Raw genomic sequence first — 21,297 nt, 5'->3', positions numbered from 1 at the left:
GAGTCCACCTGAACCGGGCTGGGGGTGAAATACCACCATTTCACCCCGTGTCATTCACCATGGTTCCACCTGCGCGTGGGGTTCCACCCGACCACCCTGGCTTGCCGCCACTGCGCTGTATCCCTGACGCATACACGACTATAGCGCATGACTACCTCACACTACAAGTCCTTTGACGCCCCTTGCAGTGCCAGCCGGGACATGCGCACGCACATGGACATGCCTGGGCCAGCGCGCGCACAGCTAGTGGCAGGGCCTGTTCATATGCCAATTATATGTCACAAATATCAGATAGCATGCTGAAAGGCGGCGCGTAAGGTGGTGGATGGATGGGCTCCGCACCGGCAGCCCGATTGGCGTCGCCCGAGCTCGTCGCGCCTCGCTTACAAGCGATATAGCATGCTATTTATCGTCATTGGTCACAGGAACCATCAGTAGAGGCACAGGAAGCGTGTAGAGCGGGAACCAAAATTACTAGGCGCCCGGCAAATAGGCCACTCAATCGTGACCGTGACCTTCTGTTGGTAGCCCCGCAGCTCGAAACCTCGCGGCAGGCATTTAATTCCGGATTATTATCTGACGCTATGCAACAATTTGCACAGCAACTGCAGCATGCGGGACCTCGGCGAGGTTTGCGCCGCCCGAATTTCGCTTTCGCAAGGCCGTCGACGCAAGCGGCCGCTTTCAGAATCGCGGCGCAGCACCATACGCTACCAAGTGGACACAGCATTGGTTGGCTGCCAATGTGGGTCAACTTGGCAAGTTAAAAAGCCCTCGGCGGGCTCCGGCGGGTTGCGCCGCTAGGTTATCACCGCTGGCGCCACTACCCTGGGCCGTAACCATCCGTGTAAACACCGCACCGCAGGGGCCAGCTAGCACCTAGCTTCGCAGCACAATGCAGATGGCCTGGAGCCCACAGCACGCCCACAGGCGGCAGGCGCATGGCTACAGTCGCCGCTGCGGCGGCTCCACCGGCGTCGGGCGCTGGCACCAACGGCGTCTCGCCGCCGCCCGCGGAGATTGAGGCCACCTGCCTGCGCTGCGTCATCAGCGCCATCGGCGGCTCCATTGCGGATGACATCAGTGACGTGCTGCTCAGCCTGGGGGCGCAGTCGGTCGTGTGAGCAGTGGGGCGTGTTGGGCGTGGAGGCGGCGCTTGCAGGCGATGTGTGGCGGGTGGCGGGGTGGAGAGCTGCTGTTGGGGCTGCTGGACGCGTGTTGGAAGTGGGGGTGTTTGTGTGATGGCGGTGGTTTCAAAGGGGCATGGTCAGTCCTCACACCGCTCCTTTCTACCTGGCCACACAGGGTGCAGGAGCACCGGCCGGACGGTGCGCCTGAACAGGTGGGAACCGCAGGCCGCAGCTGACCAGACCTCTGGCTTCGTTCGCACTCCCTACCTTGCCCCGGCTCCGCGCTTGCCGTGTATCTGAGTACCGTATCCGTGTATCGGTACCCGGCGGGCGGACCTTGCTGCGCACTCTCACGCCCGCTTGCCGTGACCGCCCAACACACATGTGCCAAGACTGCCAACATCCATCAGCACGTACCATCAATGCACCTCACTGTGACTGTAACTGTGCGCAATGAGGTGACGTGCCGTGCCTGCCGTCCGCTGCCGGGGCCACGCACCCCCTACCGCTGCTTGCCTCTCTCTCCACGCACAGGAGATCTTTGACGATGGCGAGGCGAAGCTGTGGGACGTGTGTGACATCGTGGCGCACTTCCCGCTGGAAGTGGGTGCGCCGCGGGGGCGGGGTGGGGGCGTTAGCCGTCCATAGAAGACAGGATGATTTCATCACAAGGGATGGCGGGGGCCGGGGCAGCAGGACGTGCGTGCGTCCTTGCTGAATGCCGGATGTGAATGGTGATGGGGATGGTGGTGGGGATGGCGGCCAGGACCGGGACTGGCACGTGTGTGCGTGTGCGTGTGCGTGTGCGTGTGCGTGTGTATGTGTGTATGTGTGTGTGTGTGAGTGTGTGTGTGTGTGCCCACAGCAGCGGCAGCATTACACGCCTCATGTTGCCTGCCCGCCCGCATGTGTACCCACCACATTGCTGCTGTGCTGTTTGCGCCTGCTGCCCATCATCATCAAGAGCGCGCACGCCTGCGTTTAACCGCTGCCACACATGCATGCTGTGCCTGTGCTGCGGCTGCTGCTGCAACTCGATGCTGCTCGCTGCTCTCGCTGCCGCCTGCGCAGGCTGACGTGGACTCGTGTGTAGCGCTTCTGGAGGACGCGATGCGCGAGGCGGACATGCTGCTGCCGGACAGCGCCGGGCTGGTGTACGCCGTCAGCCCCGTCGCCAACGAGAGCTGGGTGGAGCAGGTGCGTGAAATGGCGAGTGTATGAGTATGGTATGCGAGATTGTATGTGTAGACGCGTGAGAGCGTGGGGTGGTGACAGGCAGCGGATGCCGTACGCGCTATCGCCGGATCTGCTATCCCGCCGCCCGGGTGTGCTGCTATCCCGGCAGCAACCACCGGCGGCTGTTTGGGACGCCTTTGTGGCGACCTGCCTAAGTCCTGATGGCGCGTGTGGTTGCGTGCTGTCCCTGACCCCGTCGTGCTGTGTGGCGTGCCCGTGCCGCCGTCGCCGCCGCCGCCCCCGCCCCTGCAGATCAAGGCCAGCTACGTGCCGCTCCAAATCGCTGACGATTTGTGGATCATCCCGGAGTGGTGGGTGGATGCGGGGGCTTGGGGTGTGCGGCTTGATTGGCATGGCCAGCTGGTCCGCCGCCGTATCCCACATTGCTGCAGGAGGCTTGCGTGTGTCGCCTAGCATGACTGCGTGACGTGGCGCGTGCCGCCTGTGCCTGGGCCCTGGACGCTCTGCTCCTGCCCGGCCCGGCCCGCCCGCCCGCCCGCTTGTCCTCCCTCCTGCCTGCTGCACGCGCGGATGCGCGCACAGACCCACTGCCCCTACCACCCCAACACACACACGTACACGTTCTCACTGTTTCCTTTCTCACAACACACACACACACGCACACACGCAACACACACACACACACACACACCGCACACGTACGCACCTGTGCTCTTTAACACACGCACACACACACGAACGCCACAGGTCAGAACCGCAGGATGTGGCCGCTACCAACATCATACTGCAGCCGGGGGTGGCGTTCGGCACAGGCGAGCACCCCACCACCAGCCTGTGCCTGCGCGAGCTGCGAGACCTGGCGGCGGCGGGGCGGCTGCGCGGCGTGACCGTGTGCGACTACGGCACCGGCAGCGGCGTGCTGGCCATTGCGGCGCTCAAGTACGGCGCGGCCAGCGTGGTGAGACGCACAGCAGTCGTGCCTGTACGACATGCATGCATGCATGCATGCATGCATGCATGCGGGGTCAACATGGGCCGTTGCGGTTGTGGCGCACTTGCTGTTGTTCGGCCCTGCACACATGCGCATGCAAGTTGCCCGCCAGCCCTGCACAACAACGACAAACTAACCAAACGACCAACCTTTAGGTGGGCACCGACATCGACTCCCTGGCGGTTAAGGCGGCGCAGCGCAACGGCGCGCTCAACGGCTACGAGCCGCCCGCCTTCCTGGCACTGCAGTGCGGCGCCGGCATCAACGACCCGGAGCCCATCGGCGCAGCAGCGGCTGTAGCAGCCGGAAGCAGCAGCAGTAGCAGCGGTTCGAGCCCCACATTCGACCTGGTCGTGGCGAACATCCTTCGCGGGCCGCTGGTGGAGCTGCAAGGCCGCTTGTCAGGGTGCGTTTGGGCGGTGGCTCTCTTTTCTGCCGGGCTGCAGTAGAATCGGCCTGCGCTGATGATGTGTGCGCATGCCTGCCTGCACATGGGAGAATGCGGTGCGTGCATGGTCAGTAGACTGCAAAAGCGTGGAGGGGCCTTGCACGCCCGAGCCTGAAACGACTGCCGTATGCATTGACGGCGGCATTGCAGAAAGCGGGGGGATGCGGTGCCATGGGAAAGCACGATATGCCCGCAACTAGCTTGTGGTTTCACACCAGGTCACTACTTGTCCATGTGGTGTGCCGCCTGCTGCGCAAACACGTGCCGTGCCTGTACGTGCCCGTACGCAGGTACGTCAAGCCGGGCGGGATGCTGATGCTGTCGGGGATCCTGTACGAGCAAGCGGCCGAGATCCAGGCCGCGTACGGCGGGGAATTCCAGGACTTCGTGGTCAAGACGCACCAGCAGTGGGCGGTCATCACGGCCGTGAAGCGGAGATAGATAGCTAGACAGCTGGATAGTTGGGCTGGCAGTTGACTGGCAACGGGATTCAGGCTAGGGCTGCGGCGGCGGCGGAGCTGCAGCTGGGTCTGGCGGCGGCATGGGCGGCAGCGGCACCGGACCCAGTCGCTAGTGGCAGCGGCTGCAGCAGTGCGGGCCTGCGGGGTCCAGCAGGGAAATTGCGGTAACAATGCGGAGGGAGCAGGCAAGGCGACATGAAGGAGGAGCGTGGCGCCGTTCCAATAGCATCGACAGCGCGCAGGTTGCTTGCGACCGGCCGGTGTCTGGTTAGGAGCCAGTGGTGGGACACAGCCGTGGCTATTCAACAGCAGCAATGTGGCGACTGCGTGACAGCTGTTTGTATGAAACAAGAGTCATCATGAGTGGCTGTGCGAAATCGCTGGACTGGCCCTGACTGGCCTGAGACAGTGTGGTGTGGGCCGGACAACCATAGGCTAGGCAGGAGCTTACAGACTGCATCCGTGCCTCACCGCTGGACCAGCGACTGAAAGGCGCACAACGGGAACTTGTCTCTCATCACCCTCTGCTCTCGCTTGTACTAGAATTCGGCGACTGAAAGGCGCGGCCCCGGATGGTGGCAGTTCTCAATGCGGCTTGCACAGTTTTATTTGACGTCGACGGTGCTTGCGCGACAACCCGTTGAATGCCGCAGAAACAGTTACTGGCTAGGCCGTCAAAACTTCGCCTTCCAATACAAAGTTGCGAAATCAGTTCCCATGCGCCCCAATCCCTTCGCCATGGGATGTCACGATCGGTATCTAGCCCAGGCCAGGCACGGCTGGCGCACGCGGTCAAGCGTCATGCGCCCACGCCCAGCCGGAGCTAGGACAAATGACAAACTGCACATGAATAATGCATGAATGGTTAGTGTGGCGCTGCAGTATCTAGGGGCTGGTAGCTGGGCTTGAGTCAACCCTAGCCGCCTTGCGTCAGCAACGAGTACGGTGCGTGTGTGGTGGCGCTCGATCACCTTCCCAGACAGTACAGCAAGAGCAGTACCACGGGGCCCGTGAAATCAAGTGCCTCCATCCTACCCATATCGGGTGTCTACAGTCATCAGCATCCAAACGCTTGAATACACGGCCATACCTAGTCTGACAAGAAAGGTGGCTCTCCCTGACTCGCTCTCAAGGGCAAAGTGGGCTCTGCCCACGGCACAGTGGTGCATGTTTGAGGCCAAAGGTTTCGAAACTACCTCCTCTGTACACACGTCATTACGACCTGCCCCCTCCTGCCCCAACGGCCAGTTTGTACAGGCACCGCCCGCTATGTGTCCAGCCGGGTCCCGCTGTCAAGCACACGCACAGCAGGCACAGGACTACTACATCCATGCTATGCTGTGTTCGCCAGCAAAGACCGCAAACCAGACACCGACAGGTTCTAACCTGCGCGCCGGCGCCGCTTCTCGGGCGGCGCCGCGCTCCCCTCCTCCACGTGGCCTCGCCTGCCCCCTGCGATACGATACGCTGAGTATGGGAAGCAGTATGTACTCGCTCCCATGGTCTATGCTCTGCCACACATCCAGCTGCTGTACATATGCACACATTGCACAGCAATAGCTTGGATTGCTTATTACTCATGCAGTTTGTGCTTGTACGGCACCCCTCGCACTCAACGACAAACACCTCGAGCTTCTGCGGGGTGCTTAGGTATAACCCAGGTAATGCATGGAAAAGCAAACATTTCAATACTTTATTACGTCGGAAAGGACAAGAAAGCGCAAGCGAAAAGCGGGCTGGGCCCACGCCATGTCTCCAGTCTCAGGCAGTCAGGCCGCAAGCGTCTACCTCATCTACCGGACATAGCCGGGGTCGGTTTGTACAGACGCGGCCCGCCATGCGTCCAGCCACGTCCCGCTGTCAAGCACAGGTACAGCCAGCACATGACAACCAAACAGCAGGCAATCCTTTAGCCACAACACTCCTCACTGCGGTGGCCTACCACATACTGTGCTGTGCTATGCTTGTCAGCAAAGACCGCTAACCAGACACCGGCCGGCCTCAACCTGCGCGGCCGGCCTAAACGGCGCCTACTTGAGGCGGATGACATCGTGCATCCTCCCACACACTGTCGTCTATCATCTCATTGCACACCCGATCGTCTGCAGTCTGACACGCCGACCACAACACAGCGGCAAACAAGGGCCTCCATGTCAAGGTAGGTCAACATACCTCATCGCGCGCGCCCATTGCACCCAGATTGCCATTGGACACGCAGTTGGCATCCAACTGGCATAGTCCTGCTCAATTTCGTTCAGCCAACCAATTCGCCGTATCAGTGATGTCAATATCAAGGGATCCCTTGTGAGGGACAGGTGTGCTGCGCCCACGCCACATTGCACATACGGTATCAATAGGAAGTTTCAGTAGTACCGCGCTGTACGAGTGCTGTCCTCTAACTCTGGTGCCCAGTGCATTGATTGGCGTTGCGTGCGTCAGTGCAACACGCAGCTGCTACCTCAGCGCGGTTGGCATCTGAGCTTCTGCTTCCGTACCTTGGCGCACTCCGACTAAGCAGGAAAGCACGCAGCACAACACACAACACGCTCACTTGCGACGTAGCAAGGTCTGGGGACTACCGGTATCCTTGCAGGTCCTACTGGGACAACTGAAAAGAATGCCATCCACATAAACAGTGAACAGCACGAAACACTGCTAAAGTTATCATCGAAGGACATGGGTACCGAGATTGGCACGCCGCCAGCGGGACGCGCAAATAAATACGCAGGTTAGCCAGATGTTGTACCGCATTCCGTTGCCTCCAAGGTGTATCCTAAAGTAAGGCTACAGCGCCCTTCATTCGACGCGTTACATGCCAGATTACATGCCGTGGTGTGGGCCAACATTTGCACCCTGGCTCTAGGCTTGTCGGGATGCGGCCCGGGGCAGTTCAGCGCCAGCAGGCCTCTCGCTTTGCTGCGAGCTAGAGCGCAGTGGTAGCAGCAGCAGGGAGCCCGCCGCCCGCATGCCGCTAGTGAGCCGCGGAAAAGCGCCGCCTGCGCCGGCGGCGTTGCCGGCGCTGCGCGCAGCGGCCCAGAAAGCCAGGCTAGACTCCTTCATGCGAGTAACGACCGACTCGGCGGCCGCTGGCGGCCCTGACAAAAACGGAGAGCACGGCACAGCGGAAGCGTCAAAGGGCGACCAAAGTCCTGCATGCTCATGCATCGCCTGCTGCTGCTGCTGCTGCTGCTGCTGCTGCGGGTGCCGCTGCTCATACGGATCCTCCTGTTTGTCGATGCCGGCGCCCGCCCCCGTGGCTGCTGCGGCGTCGCCGTGCGGGGCGGCGGCAGCGTCGCCGCGTACTCCTGCTCCTGCTGCTCCTGCTGCCACGGCGACGGCGGCCGCCGCCGTCTCCGCCTCCACCTCTATGGAAGTGGAAGCCCCGGCCAAGGCGTGGAGGCTGCCGCGGCCGCCCGGAGTGCCCAGAGGCGACGCGTAGCTGCCCTCCCGCAGCAGCACGCGAGGGTGCGGCAGCGAGCTCCTGAGGAAGCTGGGCATCCGCAGCGGCGGAGCTGCGCCACCGTTGGAGGCGCCGACGGTGACTTGCGCGTGCAGGCCACTGCTGCAGCTGCGGCTGTCAACTTCTACGCCGCCCGTGTGGGTCCGCAGCATGTCTGCGACGTCACCGCTCGTATCGGCACCGCCGCGCCGCATGCCGGACGCCGCGCTGTGGGCGCTGCTGAGCAGCAAGTCAAAGCCGCCCTGGTAGCGCGCCGAAGAGAGGCGTCGCAGGCGCGGGCTCGCAAGCGACGAGCCGGCAGCAGGTTGCTGCTGGGCCACTCCGGCCGCGGCACCGACGAAACTTTCCTGCGAGTTCACCAGCCTGCGCGTCACGGAGGCGCCGGATGCCGCAACCGTGGTGTTGGTGAGCGTTGCCCCGGCGCGGGTGGGATGCACAACCGCGGCGGCGGCCGTGTCGGCAGCGGCGCCGCCGGAAGCCGGCGCATACTCGTCCGGGCCGCTTGTGCTGCTCCTGAGCAGCGCTCTGAAGACCCTGATCGGCAGCGTCCTGTCGAAGCTGCTGTTCCTCACTGGTGCAGGCTGCTGCGCTGGTGAGTCGCGCTGCAGCAGCGGCGGTGGCTCTGTCCCTGGGGAGCCACCGATGGCAACGTCGGCGCGCGGGCTGCCGCCCGGCTGCGGCTGACAGCTACTGCTCTGGGTGGTGAGCTCAATCGGAGCCGCAGCAGCGGGGCCAGCGGCAACACGGTCGATTCCAGCGGCATCCGTGACAAACGAGGCCGGGCAGGACTCGTCATGCTGGCATGCGCTGGCCCCGCGCTCCGGCACCTCGGGGAGCGAGGCCAACCGGGCGTTCATGGACATGCCGCCCCAGTAGTTGGACGCGGTGGTCGAGGCGTTTGCGGACATGAACATGCCCGAAGACGCCAGGTTGGGCGGCACGCAGGCGCTGCTGATCTGCCCGGCGCTCGAGACGGCGGCGCCGGACGCGGGCATCACCACGGCAAAGGGCGGCGGCGGGCGGTGGTCCGACGCCGACGCCAACGCAGGCGCCTCCACCTCCCCGCGCGACGTGGACTGGCCCAGATCGCTCGAGGTGCGGGACTGGTTGCCGGAAAGCAGCCCAGGCCGGGCGGACTGTGAGGTGGTGCTGGTGACGAGCGTGGCTGTGTTGCTGGCCATGCCTGTGGCCGTGTTGCTGGCCGTGTTGCTGGCCGTGCTGGAGGTCGCGGGATGGTGGCCAGCGCTGGCCTGCTGGGGGCGCGAGCCAGACACGTCCGTTGCATGCACCGTGCCGCAGGCGGTCGTCAGCAGCCGCAGCCGAGACTGGCGCCGCATCGAGTGCGGCAAAGGCGATGGCAGCGACGCTGCTGAGCGCGTCTGCTGCTGCTGCTGTTGGTGCTGCTGCTGAAGCTCCACCTCCACTTCTGCGGCCGCCACTGGAGGAGGCGCCCGGGCTGCCGGGGAACCGCTTTGTAGGTTAGTCTCGGAGGGCCGGAATGCCGACAGCAGCACTGGCGCACGCAGCGCGTCAGTTCCACTGGGCGCGGAGTGCAGGCCGGCGGGCCCGGATGCTTCCACAAGTGGACGTACGTTGGGGGCGCTGGGCAGTGCGGACGTGCTTACAAAGCTGCACGGGGCACGTGGGAGATGGAAGGGTGAAGCATTAGCACCACGCAAAATTATGCTCACGTATGGGGAAGTGCGCATGAGCGAGGAATGACATCAGCGTCCACTGCAGAGAGGACCCCATCACTGACCTGCACAGCTGTGCGCCACTGAGCACCTTGCGCGCCTTCAGCGGCGCACCCGCCCACCGCTCCAGCGGACTGAACAGCAACGCCGGCTGCGGGTTGGACAGCGCCGCCGCCACGGCCGGCGCAAGGCCGGCGGGAGCCGCCCAAGTCAGCGACGGCGGGGGGGCCAGAGCCCCCTCATCACGTGCTGCTGCGGCGGCCTGCACGTGCGTGGCCCGGTCGCACAGCAGCTGTCCGCAGGCTGCGCTGCTGGCGAGCTTGGTGGCAGACACCACGGCGGCGCCGGTGTAGATCAGGGCCTGTGCACTGCGGCTGATGCGCCACTCGGCGGCGCCGGTGGCCAGCCCCATGCGGATCCTGCGATGAACAGCAGGTAGGGAGGTGGGGGTGACAAGGTGCGGGTGACACCCAAGCCAATCCACCGCTCCGCTCCCGTGCAGCAGTTAGCCCCAACAAAACCACGCACATACAGCAGGGCGAACGCCGATGCGATCACTCACCTCAGACCCCTCAACAGCATCGTCTGCAGCTGCTGCGGCTGCGGCTGGAGGTGAACATGAGATTGGTGGCCTTGGAGCCGCCTCTTTGTCCCTTCGCCACCACAATGGCTGACCGGGGGCGTGGCAGAAGTGGTTGCGCTGGGCCAGCCCCCAGCGGCGGCCGCGGCGACGCTCGAGCTCCAGCCGCCATGATGGCTATTGCCTTGCATCTGTGGGACGTTGTCGCTGTTGCTGGCTCCAGGGTAGCCGCCAGCAGAGCGCACGATTCCAGCTGCAGCCGCCGAACGCTCTGCTGCTGGTGCAGCTGCTGCCGCAGGCAGGGTCCATTGCTCAGCTGTTGTTTGCTTGGATGCCGGCTGATGAGGGTCAGCAGCGCTGCCCAGAGGTGGAGAGTATAAAACGGCAACGCGCGCCGGATTCAGTCCGAAGTCATTTGCGCAGCTGGCTGCGATGCCGTCGTTGCCCCTGCCGTTGCTCGCAAGGTCCGCGAGGGGAACGGTGCCCAAGACCGGCTCCACAGCAGCGGACCCGGCAAACCCCTGCAGCTGCTGCTGCCAGGTCATCCCGCCACTGCTCGTGCTTTCGCACCCTCTTCCCAGGTCAAAGCCGACGACGACGCCGGCCCTGCTTGGGCTCCTGGCCGCTGCAAGCAGGCTGTTCGACTCAAACCGCACCTGCACGCCCGGGGGACTGCTCCCCAGCAACACGCCCACACTGTTCCACGACTCGGGCCACTCCGACGCCCCGGTCGTGGTTACATTTTGCGGCTGCTGCATAATGCCGCCATTTTCGGGGAGGCCGAGCCCCGCCGTCAGCAGCAGCGGTGTGAACGCCAGCCGTGGCTCCTGCAAGACCAACTCAGCGCGCTCAGCCGCCAGCGCAACCGGCAGTCGGTCGCTGTTCGCACCGGCCAGGACAGCCAGGCTGGCGGTCTCACCCATGCCGCCCGCGCTTGCCACGCTGCCGTAGGCAAGCCGCATGCGGCCTGGCACGTCGATGGGCGCCCGATGCTGCATGTGCATCGGCCTAGCGTGCAGCGGGTGCTGCTGGGAGCTTGCATCAGTCATATGTTGCAGCATGCCGGCGGCGGTCTGGCATACGCCTACGGGCGGCTGCTGAGCCACCGGGGCGGGGCTGCTGCCGCACCGGTGGTTCGCAGCGGAGTGCCAGCGCGCCACCTTGCGTGACGTCGTGAAGGCGGATGCGGCGGCGGCGATAAGGCGCCGCGCAGTCGCCGCCGCGGGTGTGGTGGGCAAGCTGACGGCGCCGAGTGATGGCCTGTCGCTGTCTGCTGGGGCCGCATCCGCGCCGGCGGCCGCACCTCCCGCACTGGCCGGGAAGAAACGGAGCAAGCTCCAGCCCGATGCGGAGCCCGCTGCGCCGGCCCCGTAGCCTGCCGCCGGCGCCGCCGCGGGGCGTGTGGTCGGCGTCTTCCTGACAGCCAGACGCGGCAGGGCGGCTGAGGCGGGCGCCAGGGTTGGCGGCGGGGACCCTCTTGGGCGAGGGCTGTGGAGCAGCATAGCAGCATCGGCAAAGCTGACGGCTGCCACTGCCGCTGCCGCTTCGGATGCCTGCACCAGGGGCGCTTGCGTTGCCATCCTAGGTGCGATGCTGCAAGCGCTGACCTCAACCATTTCACCCAGCTCGTGCTCCAGTAGAGCCTGCATGACACCACAAGTCGCACTTCAGTGCCTAGACTGCCTACCGCACACTAATGAGAGATATGGCGGTGCAGAGCACGGTATACGGTGGGTTGCATACGTCAATATGATCCCGCCTCGTTTGCTTGTCCACCCACCTGGGGCCAGGGCGCGTCCAGCAGCGCCAGTCGCAGCGCCTCAGCAAAACCCAGCGCGGCAACAGCAGCGGCCGCCGGGAACGCCACGTGTATCTGGTCCTCGCGTGACGGCACCTGTGATCGTTTGCAGTATTGTTTGCCGCAGCGCATCGAACGGGATCAGGAGCAGATGCGCGCACAACGTGCGCACAGCGCTTATGGTTGTTGCTAACATGACAGCGCTCCTCAATCCGATTGCGGGCTGGCGCACGCGCGCAACCACATCGCCAACTGCCAACGCACCAGGTAGCCCCGAACCGGCGCCGCCATCAACAGCCGGTGCGCGGTGTCTCGAAGGAGCCGCAGCGACTCGCTGGCCACTTCCACGTCCCAAGCCAACAGCGCCGCAGCCTTGGGAACCTGCACCACCAGGTACGACGTTGACGCCGTGGGCGCGTCGTACACCTGGCTAATGCGGCCCAGGGTGGCCGGCACGCGCAGCGGCGGCGTGTGCACCAACCGCGCACTCAGCGCCGCCGGCACCACACACAGCACGTCCGTGGCGCCCCGCCGCTGCCCTGCCGCGGCGTCGGCGGCGGCGCCGCCGTCCAGCAACGCCTCTTGCTGCAGCCGCGCCTGCGGCCGCAACTGCGGTCGCAGCAGCTGCGCGCGGGCCACGAGCGCGTCTAGGGATGCGGTGGCTTCCGCCGCCGGCCGGTCATGCACGGACCGGAGCCGCAGCCGCTGCAGCTGCATCTGTGACCGTTCCAGTGCGACGTTGAGGGACAGGTCGGCCAGGGCGGTTTCCTCGGGCGTTGGCAGCACCGCAGACTTGGCTGCGGCGGCGGCGGCCTGGTGCTTGCCCAGGTCCGAATAGGTGCCAAGGCGCAGCAGCTGCAGGCGCAAGGGGCAGCCAGGTGCAGCAGGGGTCAGGGGCTTCCAACCGCCAAGCGCGTCCTGTTACGCACACGCGCACACCGTCAGACACCGAGCCATCCCGAGACCTCGACCCCCCATCCTCGACACGCACCGCAATGCCGCCGCTGCCGGCCGCGGACTTGAGCTTGAGGTAGCGCAGCTCCTGCTGCAGCGCGCCCTCCGTCGCACCCGCCAGCAGAACCTGGCCGCCGTGGGCCATGTCAGCCAGCGCCTTGGCTGCGGCCAGGCACGGCCCGCCCACCACTAGCCGCGCCGCCGCCGCGTTGTGCCCCAGCTCTGCCGGCGACAGCGAGGGCACTGCCCACATGCCGACGCGGACACGCAGGCCCCTGTGTGCGCGTGCGAAGCCGGTGGGTTTGGTAAGCAGGGACACGAAAGCACCGGTACTGCAAGGATAGAAGGAAGGCGGCGGGTAGGTTGAGGTAGGCAGAGAGTTCCGTGGGGTTTCCGCCACGTTTGAGCTCACCTGAACACGAGAGAGGTGGGCCGCTTCGATGCCGAGCCAGCGGCTGCCAGCGGCGGCGGAGGCATGGGCCCGCCACCCTGCTGCTGGTGGCGGAGGTCCGCTTCCCTGTGCGCCGAAAAGTATTCTGACAGTCGCTGTGCTGCCACCACAGCTGGAGCCGCAAAAGGCTGCTGCTGGGCGTGATGCTGTTGCTGCGAGCCGCTGGACGTCGCCGCCGCGACCGCCACTGACGTCGCCGGGCCTCCTGATGCGCGGCGGCGGCTGGAGTCGTAAAGACTACTGGCGCCAGCAACCGGACAGCTGCCCAGGCTTTGCGGTGTGCCCTCTTCGCCAGTCGCGAGAAAGGCCATTGTCTGGTTGTCATCAATCTCATCCTCCGCATCAAATCCCCCGACCGCCTCTGAAATGAACAGCCCGACGGCCGGGCTTAGAGGCTGCTGGGCGGTGCAAGCCGCCGGCTCCGTGCCATGGGAGTCCTGTGTGGAAAGCCCGCGAGAGGCCGCCGTCCTCCACAAGGCGCCGCCGGCAGCGGCTGCAGCAGTGACGCCGCCAGCTGTAGCTGCAGGGTGCTCCCGTACCACGCCGTCCGTGCTGGACGGCGCCACCTCGGCCACTGGCGCCAGCGCGAGCGACACCTCAAAGAGGTCGTCGTCAGATGTGCCGGCGGCGGCGGCAAGCTGCTGCGAGGCAGCGCCCGACCCGCGCGGCAGGGCGTACGGGTTCGAGCCACCGCCGAGGCTGCTGGTCGTGCTGCTGCGCAAAACGCTGTGCAGGTGGGAGGGGTTGCGCCGCGCGAGCGCATATGCAGCCGCGCCGCTGCCGGCCAAGCCCTCAGGGGTCACACCTGCTGCCGGCGCCGGCTGGCCATGTGGCGCCTGGCCATGAGGTGCCGTGCGCATGCTGCTTGGCCCAGCGGCTGAAGCTGCTGCGGCGGCGGCTGCCAGCGCCGAGGCCGACGCGGCAGGGTCCCTGCGGAAGAACCGCACCAACCTTGAGGCTAGGTGCTGCCGGCGGAGGCTGCTGCGCTCCGGCTGCTGCTGTCCCACCGCGTCCAATGCGCCCTCTGCTGCAGCACGGCTCGCCGCCTCGGCTGCGCCCACGCCGCCGGCGTACGGACGTGCTGCAGCTGTGGGGCTGTAGGCTGCGGCTGCTAACCCCGTTTCAAGTGCGGCAGCAGGCGGGGCAGCCCCGTTGGAAGCCAGGAACCAGGCGTAGGCCACGCTGCTTTCATCCGGAGACCCGCCGCCGTCCATGGTGAACGAGTGCTCATCCGCATCAGCCGCAGCCGTCGCCACAGCCCTGCCTGCACTGGCGTAGGCGGCGGCGCTGCCGAGCGCGGCTGCCGCCGCCGCGGCCCCGTTACGCTGCAGTAAGGTCGGCGGCGCGCTGGCGCACTGCGGGTGGTGCAGCAGCTGCGGCTGCGCAGCAGCATGAGGAGGCGCAAGGTACGACCGCAGGCCAAACAAAGCAGCGTTGGCCTCCGCGGAGCTGCCACCTGCGCCGCGGCTGCCATCCGCGGCGGCGGCCTGCTGGGACTGCTGCTGTGACGGCTGCAGCAGCTGAGGTGATGCGGGTGCGCACTGCCGCCCCAGCCGCTGCTGGGAATCTGACGCCAGTCCTGGGCAGTAGGAGCTCCTTGACACCAGCTTGAAGCTGCCACTGTGCTGCTGCTGCTGCTGCTGCTGCTGCCTGCCACTCTGCTGCATGCCGCCGTTGCTGCCGCCGCCGTGGTGCGACGCAGCCACCGCCGCCATGTCTGTTAATGTTGTGTCACACCACGTCGCCACCTCGGTCGCGAGCTGCGCGGCACCGGCGGTGGTGACGAAATCATCGTCGTAGCAGAGGGAGGAGGTCATGAGGCCGACAGCTGCCATGTCAGCTGCGGCGGACGGTGCTGAGCCCCGGGCGCCGCCGCTGGCGCCGTCCACACCACCACTTCTGAGCGCCGGTCGTGCTGCTAGTGCTGCCTGCTGGAGGCCCTGCTGCTGAGATGCGCTTGAAGGCGGCACGCCGCCACCTGCGCCAGACTGCTGGCGCCCCAGCTGGGTCTGCGGCGGCGGCGGTGCTGCTGCTGCTGTGGTAGGCGACGGCGACATCACGGGAGCATCCTTCTTGCGCAGGAAGGGGTACAGCTCCGGTAGCAGCGTGTGGACGGGCTTGCATACCTGTGAAGGAAGGGTAGAAACGGGCACCAAACGAGGCACGCAAGGGGGGTCCTGAGCATGGGGATATCTGCTTGTACCGCAGTGCGTGCTTCGCAACGTCTCCCGTGCACGCATGCGCCAGGTCGCCACGCACGCGTTAAAGCTTACCGGGTGCTCCAGCAGCTGCTGCGGCCACGGCTGCCGCACCAGCTCGGTTTGCAGGTCGGCGCCAAACATGACGGCGCGGTGCGCGGAGCGGAACACCGCTATGAACGAGTCGCCCTCCGTGGCTGCGGGGCAATGGGCGGGCGGGGGGCGAATCCAGTCAGTCAGCAGGTGCCCGCCAGCCCGCACGCACGCCAGCCGTGAGCCATCCAGCATATTGTGCAAACATGTGCAAGCAAGGCGCGTGTATGTGTATGTGTATGTGTGCATATGTGTGCATGAGCAGTTCACGGAAAACAGTACATGGACTGACCGCTCTCGTAGCCCTCGTGCCGCAGCAGCAGGCGCCGCACCGCCGCGTGGTGCAGGTGCATGGCCGCCGCCATCACCTCCGCCGGCAGATCCTCCCACAGCTGCGTGCTGCTCTCTGTTAATTGAGCGACGACAGAGAGGCGCAAGGTGCAAGCGCAGAAGCGGGGAGTGATGAATAATCATGTTGCGTTACCAAGTGTGTGGCGCCTGCTTGAGGCGAGAGCGCGAGTGCAGCGTGCTGGCCGTAGATGGCTGACATGCCAAGCTAGGTGGTTTACTCCCGGCTTCCCGTGACACCGGTGTAACCCAATCAACACGCACCGATGTCCGTCACGGCGATAACCGCTGGCTGGTGCGGCTCCGGCGCATACTTGGCCATTTGCACGGAGCTCTTGCTGGCAGCTCCCTCGAAGAAGCCGCCGGGGCTGTTGCCGCCGCCGCCGGCCCCAAGTACAAAGGACGTCCGCCGTCCGCAGAAGGACGAGTCTGGGTGCTTGCACCCCTTGCCACACATCTGCAGTGCGCTGCAGCGGTTGCGCCGCAACTGGTACACCAGCAGCAGCGCTGCCACCATGACAAAGAATACCGATGCCAGTGACACCGATATGATTATCATGAGCCCGGAAGAGTCCCCAGCATCTGTAAACACCAGCAGTGGGGAGGCACGAAGGTTGACACGAGGCCATCCAAAACACAATGCTTCACACACAACAGAAAGGTACATGCGATTCAGCACAGAGTCCTAAGAAGGTTGCACCGATCCCAGGCCCTTAGGCAGACCCGGCAACGTCAACACAGTTAGGGAGGGCGCCGGCGGCCACGGTGCCTGGGATGCGCCAGACATTGTAACTGCGGGCAGGCTCACGCACGCACCTCCCGCCGCGCCCGGGGCCGCGCCGGTGTCGTCAATGCTCAGGTGACTGCGGCCCAGTGACGTCAGGTACTTGGCGAGGTAGTCCTGCGCCATGCAGCCACCACAACGCACGGCACGCAGCAGCCACCGTTGATGACACACAGCAAGCAAGGTAAGGTTTCGTGCGATGCCGGCGACCAGCCAGGTGCGTGTGCGTGAGCAACGTCGCAGCTGGCCTTACCGAGGCGGAACAGGTGGATGCGGACGTGCCCCTCGCTCGCGCGGCATGCATGCATGTGCACTAAGCTTCACTCTCCCAAATTGCCCCCTTCCTCCTGCCCTGCTTGCCGGCCTCGGCCCCCCTCCAGACATCCCCTTGGACACCTACCTTGGGAAGGTAGTGTGCGGCCAGCGTGTTGCGGGCCGCGTCCAGAGCCGCCTCCAGGCTGATGGTGTCCGGGACCCCGCCGCCAGCCGAATCATCATCCGCGTAGCCGGCGTAATCCGTGCTCACATGGTCATCGTCACTGCCGCTGCTGCCACCCGAACTGCTGACCAGCAACGACGCCGCCCAGGAGGACGACTGCATCCAGCCGCTGGCAGGCGCCGCCCCGACGGAGCCCGCGCTGCCCCAGCCCTCCGCCGCGGCTGCTGCTGCCTTGTAGTAGGGTGAGGCAGAAGCCGGCAGCCCGCTTAACGTGATTCCGCTAGCGCGCACATCAGACAGGAGGTCTTGGATGACATTACTGCGGGGCGCCAGCAGGGAACACGACGGGGAGGTGTGGCCAGGCGAGATGTATGATATGGAGTTTGATGCTGAGCAGCAGGACTGGCAGCATGGATGGCTCAGCATCAGCTCTACAACCTCTCAAGTTATACGCGAGTAGACAGGAGCCCTTAACCTTGCGTGGCTCCCAACCGGTCAGCCACCACCGCTTACTTGTACAGGGTGCTGCCCGCCATTCGCAGCGGCCACGCCCGGTTGGGGTGGTGGCGGCTGCCGACCCGCGCCATCGCCAGCCCGCCGTCCATCAAGCTCGGCTCATACCCCGCGCGCGTGTAGATGTTGGCGTTACTGCCGCTCAAGTCCGTGAACTGGTCCCGCACCGGCGCCACTGACGTCACCGGTGACGCCGGCTCGTCCGGCCCGTAGCGGTCCGGGGAGGCCAGGTAGCTGAGCGCCTCAAACGCCAGGAGCTGCGCCAGGAACGGAGCCCTATGCGTGCGTAGGGAAAACGGCCGTGGGGCGCCAGCGGTACATGCATCGCGTGGACGATTGGCCGAGCGTGGAAACCATGAGCAGCAGACATGTGGTGTAGCAGTGCCTAGCATAGCAAGCCCCATCGCGCTTCCTTTATTTTGTTGGTTGCGCGCAGCACCGCACCAGTTCCGCCGTGTACGCACTCACTTGGAGTTGATGCCCGCCGTGAGCGTCCAAAGCAGCGCCGCTGGCGCAAAATTGATCAGCCGCGTGCGGTTGCAGTAGGGCGTACCACATGTGACCACACTGCGTGCGCAGGAAACAGCAGCCCGACACCACAACCAGACAGTCAGCGATAAGCCGATAACAAATTATGTCATTCGTGTCCTCGCAGGTTCCAGGACCAAAGAAAAAGAACCCAGCTCGTTACCACAGGGTGTGAGGGTCCCAACCATACCTTCCATACGGGCACAGCCCGGTGCTGCAAGGCACCAGCCCCCTGCTGCCGCCGTCGCCCGCGGCGCCACTGCCGCCGCCGCGCTGCCACACCAGCTCCGAGCCCGGCAGGCGGGACAGCCGGATGTCGGACTGGCGCACGGTGGCGCGCACGTCCGGGTCCGTGAAGTACTGCGGGCGGGCGGGGCCAGTAAGGGAAGGGCAACAGGCCGGAAGGGTAGGTCCAGGCTGGCTGTTGCGGCAAGCACGCAGTAAGCGGATGGGCCTCAGTGCTCGCATATAATGATGAGGAGGCACCAGCCAGCAGGTGTCATTGCATAGTGACCCCCCCCCCCCACGCACAGTGCCGCCCATGCCTGCCTCGGCGGACCCCACCCCTATGCCCAGAACGCACCTTGAGCTGCGGCACCATGCCCGCGACCACCAGCGCGCACTTCCCGCGGGCGAAGCCCAGCGCCCCATGCGTGCACGCCTCGTCGGGCTCAGGCGGCGCAGCGGCAGCCAGCAGCGCCGCCATCACACGAAATGCCTCCGCCGCCGCCGGGGAGTCAATCAGGGGCTCCAGATCGTTCGAAGCGTTGAAGTGCACGCCCTGCTCCACGCCGTGCGTCTGGGCGATCGTCGTCCACACCACGTTGAGGTTGAAGAGGTGCTTGCAGGCTGCGGGCGGTGCCAAGGGGACGGAACAAGCGAGCCAGGTAAAGCAGGTGCACCCGTTTCGTACAGAGCTCTATACAGGAAGTCCGCCGTAGCCCGCAGCAAGCAAGCGCTGATGGAAACCCAAGAAACGACCCACCCCAGTCTTACCTACGCCAACAGGCAGGCATAAGGGGTAGGGGGGCAGCTCCGGGATTCCGCCGGCCGCGCCCTTCGTGCCGCCATCCGCACTGCCCGCCGTGGCGCTGCCTTGCTGGGCCGCGCTGAAGGCCCGATAGAAAGCGATGAAGTCCAGGAGCTCCGTCCACGACTGCGGGGGCTGCGCGTACGGCAGCCCACGGCATTGCGGAGGTAGGGCCATACGTGGGTGCCGTATATGTCGTGCATGCAGCATTGTCCACCCAGGCCCATGCCCGCTGTGTGTCCGGCACGTGTCCATGCACAGAAGCAACCCAAGGTGGCGGAACAAAGCCAACCAGTTTCAGCATGCAAATTTTCCTTTAGGCTTTTGTAGCGCACCTCGCTAATGCCCATGTGGGTCAGGACATCTGTGCGGCTCAGCATGTAGCCGCTGCCACCGTCGAGAGGAACATTTACAATGCTTCCCTGCATTTGGAATTCAGATGTTCATGCCCGTTGGCAAAAGGATTGGGAAAGTGAGTCGGCCGCTCAGTATTATACCGTACACGGGCGCCTTGTGGAGCCTGCACGCACCATGTATGTGGAGAGCTGTAGACGGAACAACTGGGATATGCCCGGCCATTGAATCTCATCCGGGTTGAAGGTGGTCACCAGGTCACTGTGGCAAAAAAAAGCGGCATGCATGCGTGTGACTTGACGGGAGGCAGGGCTAGTGACCAGCAGTCCACCACCAAGCCGAGTGCGCACCTCAGGTCGGCAAGAATCCCGCCGCTGGCAAGGTCGTGAGTGGACCCCACGGTGTGCAAAAGCAGCGCTGCAGGAGCGCCAGCAGTGCTGTTCGAGCCGTCCGCAATGCAACCACCGGCTGTAATGCAGCCGCCGCCGGTGACGGCCTCGGCAACCAAGGCCTCATGCAGCCTCACGGCTGGCCATACGTCAATGTCTAAAAGCACGCCATGCAGGCTGCTGAACGCTGCCAGCGTTGGCTGCAGCCAGGGCTTGGCGAAGATGTCTGGGAGGACGATCCGAAGGCCCTGTGGTTGGCGGCAATAACATGCACGTGTGGCGGCAGTCCTTGTACCGCGTGGCTGGCAGCGTTCTGGCACCAGCCCGGAGCAGCACGCGAACATTCCATGCATGACCTTCGTGCCCTGAAACCCGCTTCACAGGGAGGGCTAGGCACTGAGGAGGCCTGGCACGTACCCCTGCATTGGTTTCCTGGTGGCACACGGACAACGCACGTACGACGGCGCTGTGGAGGGCGGCTGTGCCTGGCTGCTGGCACCTGCGCAACCAAAAGACGGCGTCCGTGCGATATGCGCAAGCCCTAGACTCGTGCCGGCTTGAGGCTTACCCCTCCAAAACGGCGGCAGCGAGCTCCGAGGTGAGGCACTCGTCGCCCGAGTGCGTCCCAGATACATAGATGGCAAAAAGTGGTACTAGTAGTGCGCATAAGCGCCTACTATGCATCAGAGGCCCAGCGTCCAAGTCAGAAAAACGCAGGGTGCCGCATCGACCCGACTGGGCGTGTATTATAGTCTCAGGGAATCCATGGATATGTCAGTACTCAGCATTAGCAGAAGCTTCGCTTAAGCGAGCTGCGCGCGTAAGCTTTGGCTGACTGTCCGAGACATTATCCGAACGTAGACGCCCCCGGCAAGCCCGGGGTCTTGACTAACTGTCTACAAGGGCACTGGCAGGTCCATATGTCTCACAGTAGAAGCCACTAAGGGTGTGTGGGTGTTTGTGTGTGGCCAGCAGTCACGTTTGCTGAAGGCTTGCTGAATCAACGCTTGGCTTGGGGTTATATGGCTTCAAATTGACAGATTAGCACTAGAAATGCGTCCCATACAGCTAAGGAGCGTTCACGCGAATCTCAGTCTGGGGAATGGCAACCCCGGACGGGGGCCCCGTTGGCCTGAGTCATGCAGCGGTCTAGGCAGTCTATGGGCTTCCAAGCGGCTCCAGCTGCGGTATAGCCCTCTACAATATAAGCCTGTAAATTGTCTTGAACTGCTGAGGTCAATGTTTGGCCTCGCGTTTAGTCAGTAGGTGTCGAGGACCCCCAACAACACTCTTTATAATCACTCCGGAGCAGGCGACCAGCACTTGGGAACTCTGCATCTCTTGCAAGCTGCCTGCCTGCCCATTGCGAGCGGTGTCATGGGGTGAGCTAGCTGAGTTAGCTACCACGACCGGCGCGGGGCAGTGCGGGGCTGAGCCTATCAACCGGGGTGCGCGAC

The 21,297-nt window shown here is 64.6% G+C and overlaps 2 protein-coding genes across 3 annotated transcripts; one reads left to right on the top strand and one right to left on the bottom strand.

The window, feature by feature from the left end:
- The first annotated feature begins 296 nt into the window (after positions 1–296).
- On the top strand, positions 297–4,762 carry CHLRE_09g396735v5 (uncharacterized protein). 2 transcript variants are annotated; one of them, XM_043065814.1, is made up of 9 exons: positions 297–745; positions 866–1,120; positions 1,306–1,342; positions 1,665–1,733; positions 2,202–2,327; positions 2,619–2,677; positions 3,075–3,285; positions 3,474–3,724; positions 4,057–4,762. In XM_043065814.1, exons 2-9 carry the CDS (start codon positions 942–944, stop codon positions 4,205–4,207), a joined length of 1,083 nt encoding a protein of 360 aa, XP_042921289.1. In that variant the 5' UTR covers positions 297–745; positions 866–941; the 3' UTR covers positions 4,208–4,762. The 2 variants fall into 2 exon arrangements, with proteins under 2 accessions (XP_042921289.1, XP_042921288.1); XM_043065815.1 differs by having other exon boundaries at positions 412–745.
- A 2-nt stretch (positions 4,763–4,764) lies between these two features.
- On the bottom strand, positions 4,765–21,136 carry CHLRE_09g396698v5 (uncharacterized protein). The gene is made up of 22 exons (XM_043065812.1): positions 20,409–21,136; positions 20,258–20,339; positions 19,802–20,088; positions 19,628–19,712; positions 19,433–19,519; positions 19,064–19,232; positions 18,651–18,916; positions 18,258–18,427; positions 18,008–18,106; positions 17,540–17,815; positions 16,988–17,345; positions 16,620–16,704; positions 16,068–16,385; positions 15,748–15,861; positions 15,438–15,559; positions 13,126–15,290; positions 12,751–12,988; positions 12,024–12,614; positions 11,742–11,855; positions 9,944–11,604; positions 9,447–9,800; positions 4,765–9,316 (listed from the first exon to the last, which is right to left on the bottom strand). Exons 1-22 carry the CDS (start codon positions 20,522–20,524, stop codon positions 7,087–7,089), a joined length of 9,987 nt encoding a protein of 3,328 aa, XP_042921287.1. The 5' UTR covers positions 20,525–21,136; the 3' UTR covers positions 4,765–7,086.
- Between the last annotated feature and the right edge of the window lie 161 nt (positions 21,137–21,297).

This window comes from Chlamydomonas reinhardtii, chromosome 9, assembly GCF_000002595.2.
Source record: "Chlamydomonas reinhardtii strain CC-503 cw92 mt+ chromosome 9, whole genome shotgun sequence".
Taxonomy (NCBI): domain Eukaryota; kingdom Viridiplantae; phylum Chlorophyta; class Chlorophyceae; order Chlamydomonadales; family Chlamydomonadaceae; genus Chlamydomonas; species Chlamydomonas reinhardtii.
The sequence above is the reverse complement of the archived record's forward strand: the minus strand, read 5'-3'. Positions and strand labels throughout refer to the sequence as shown.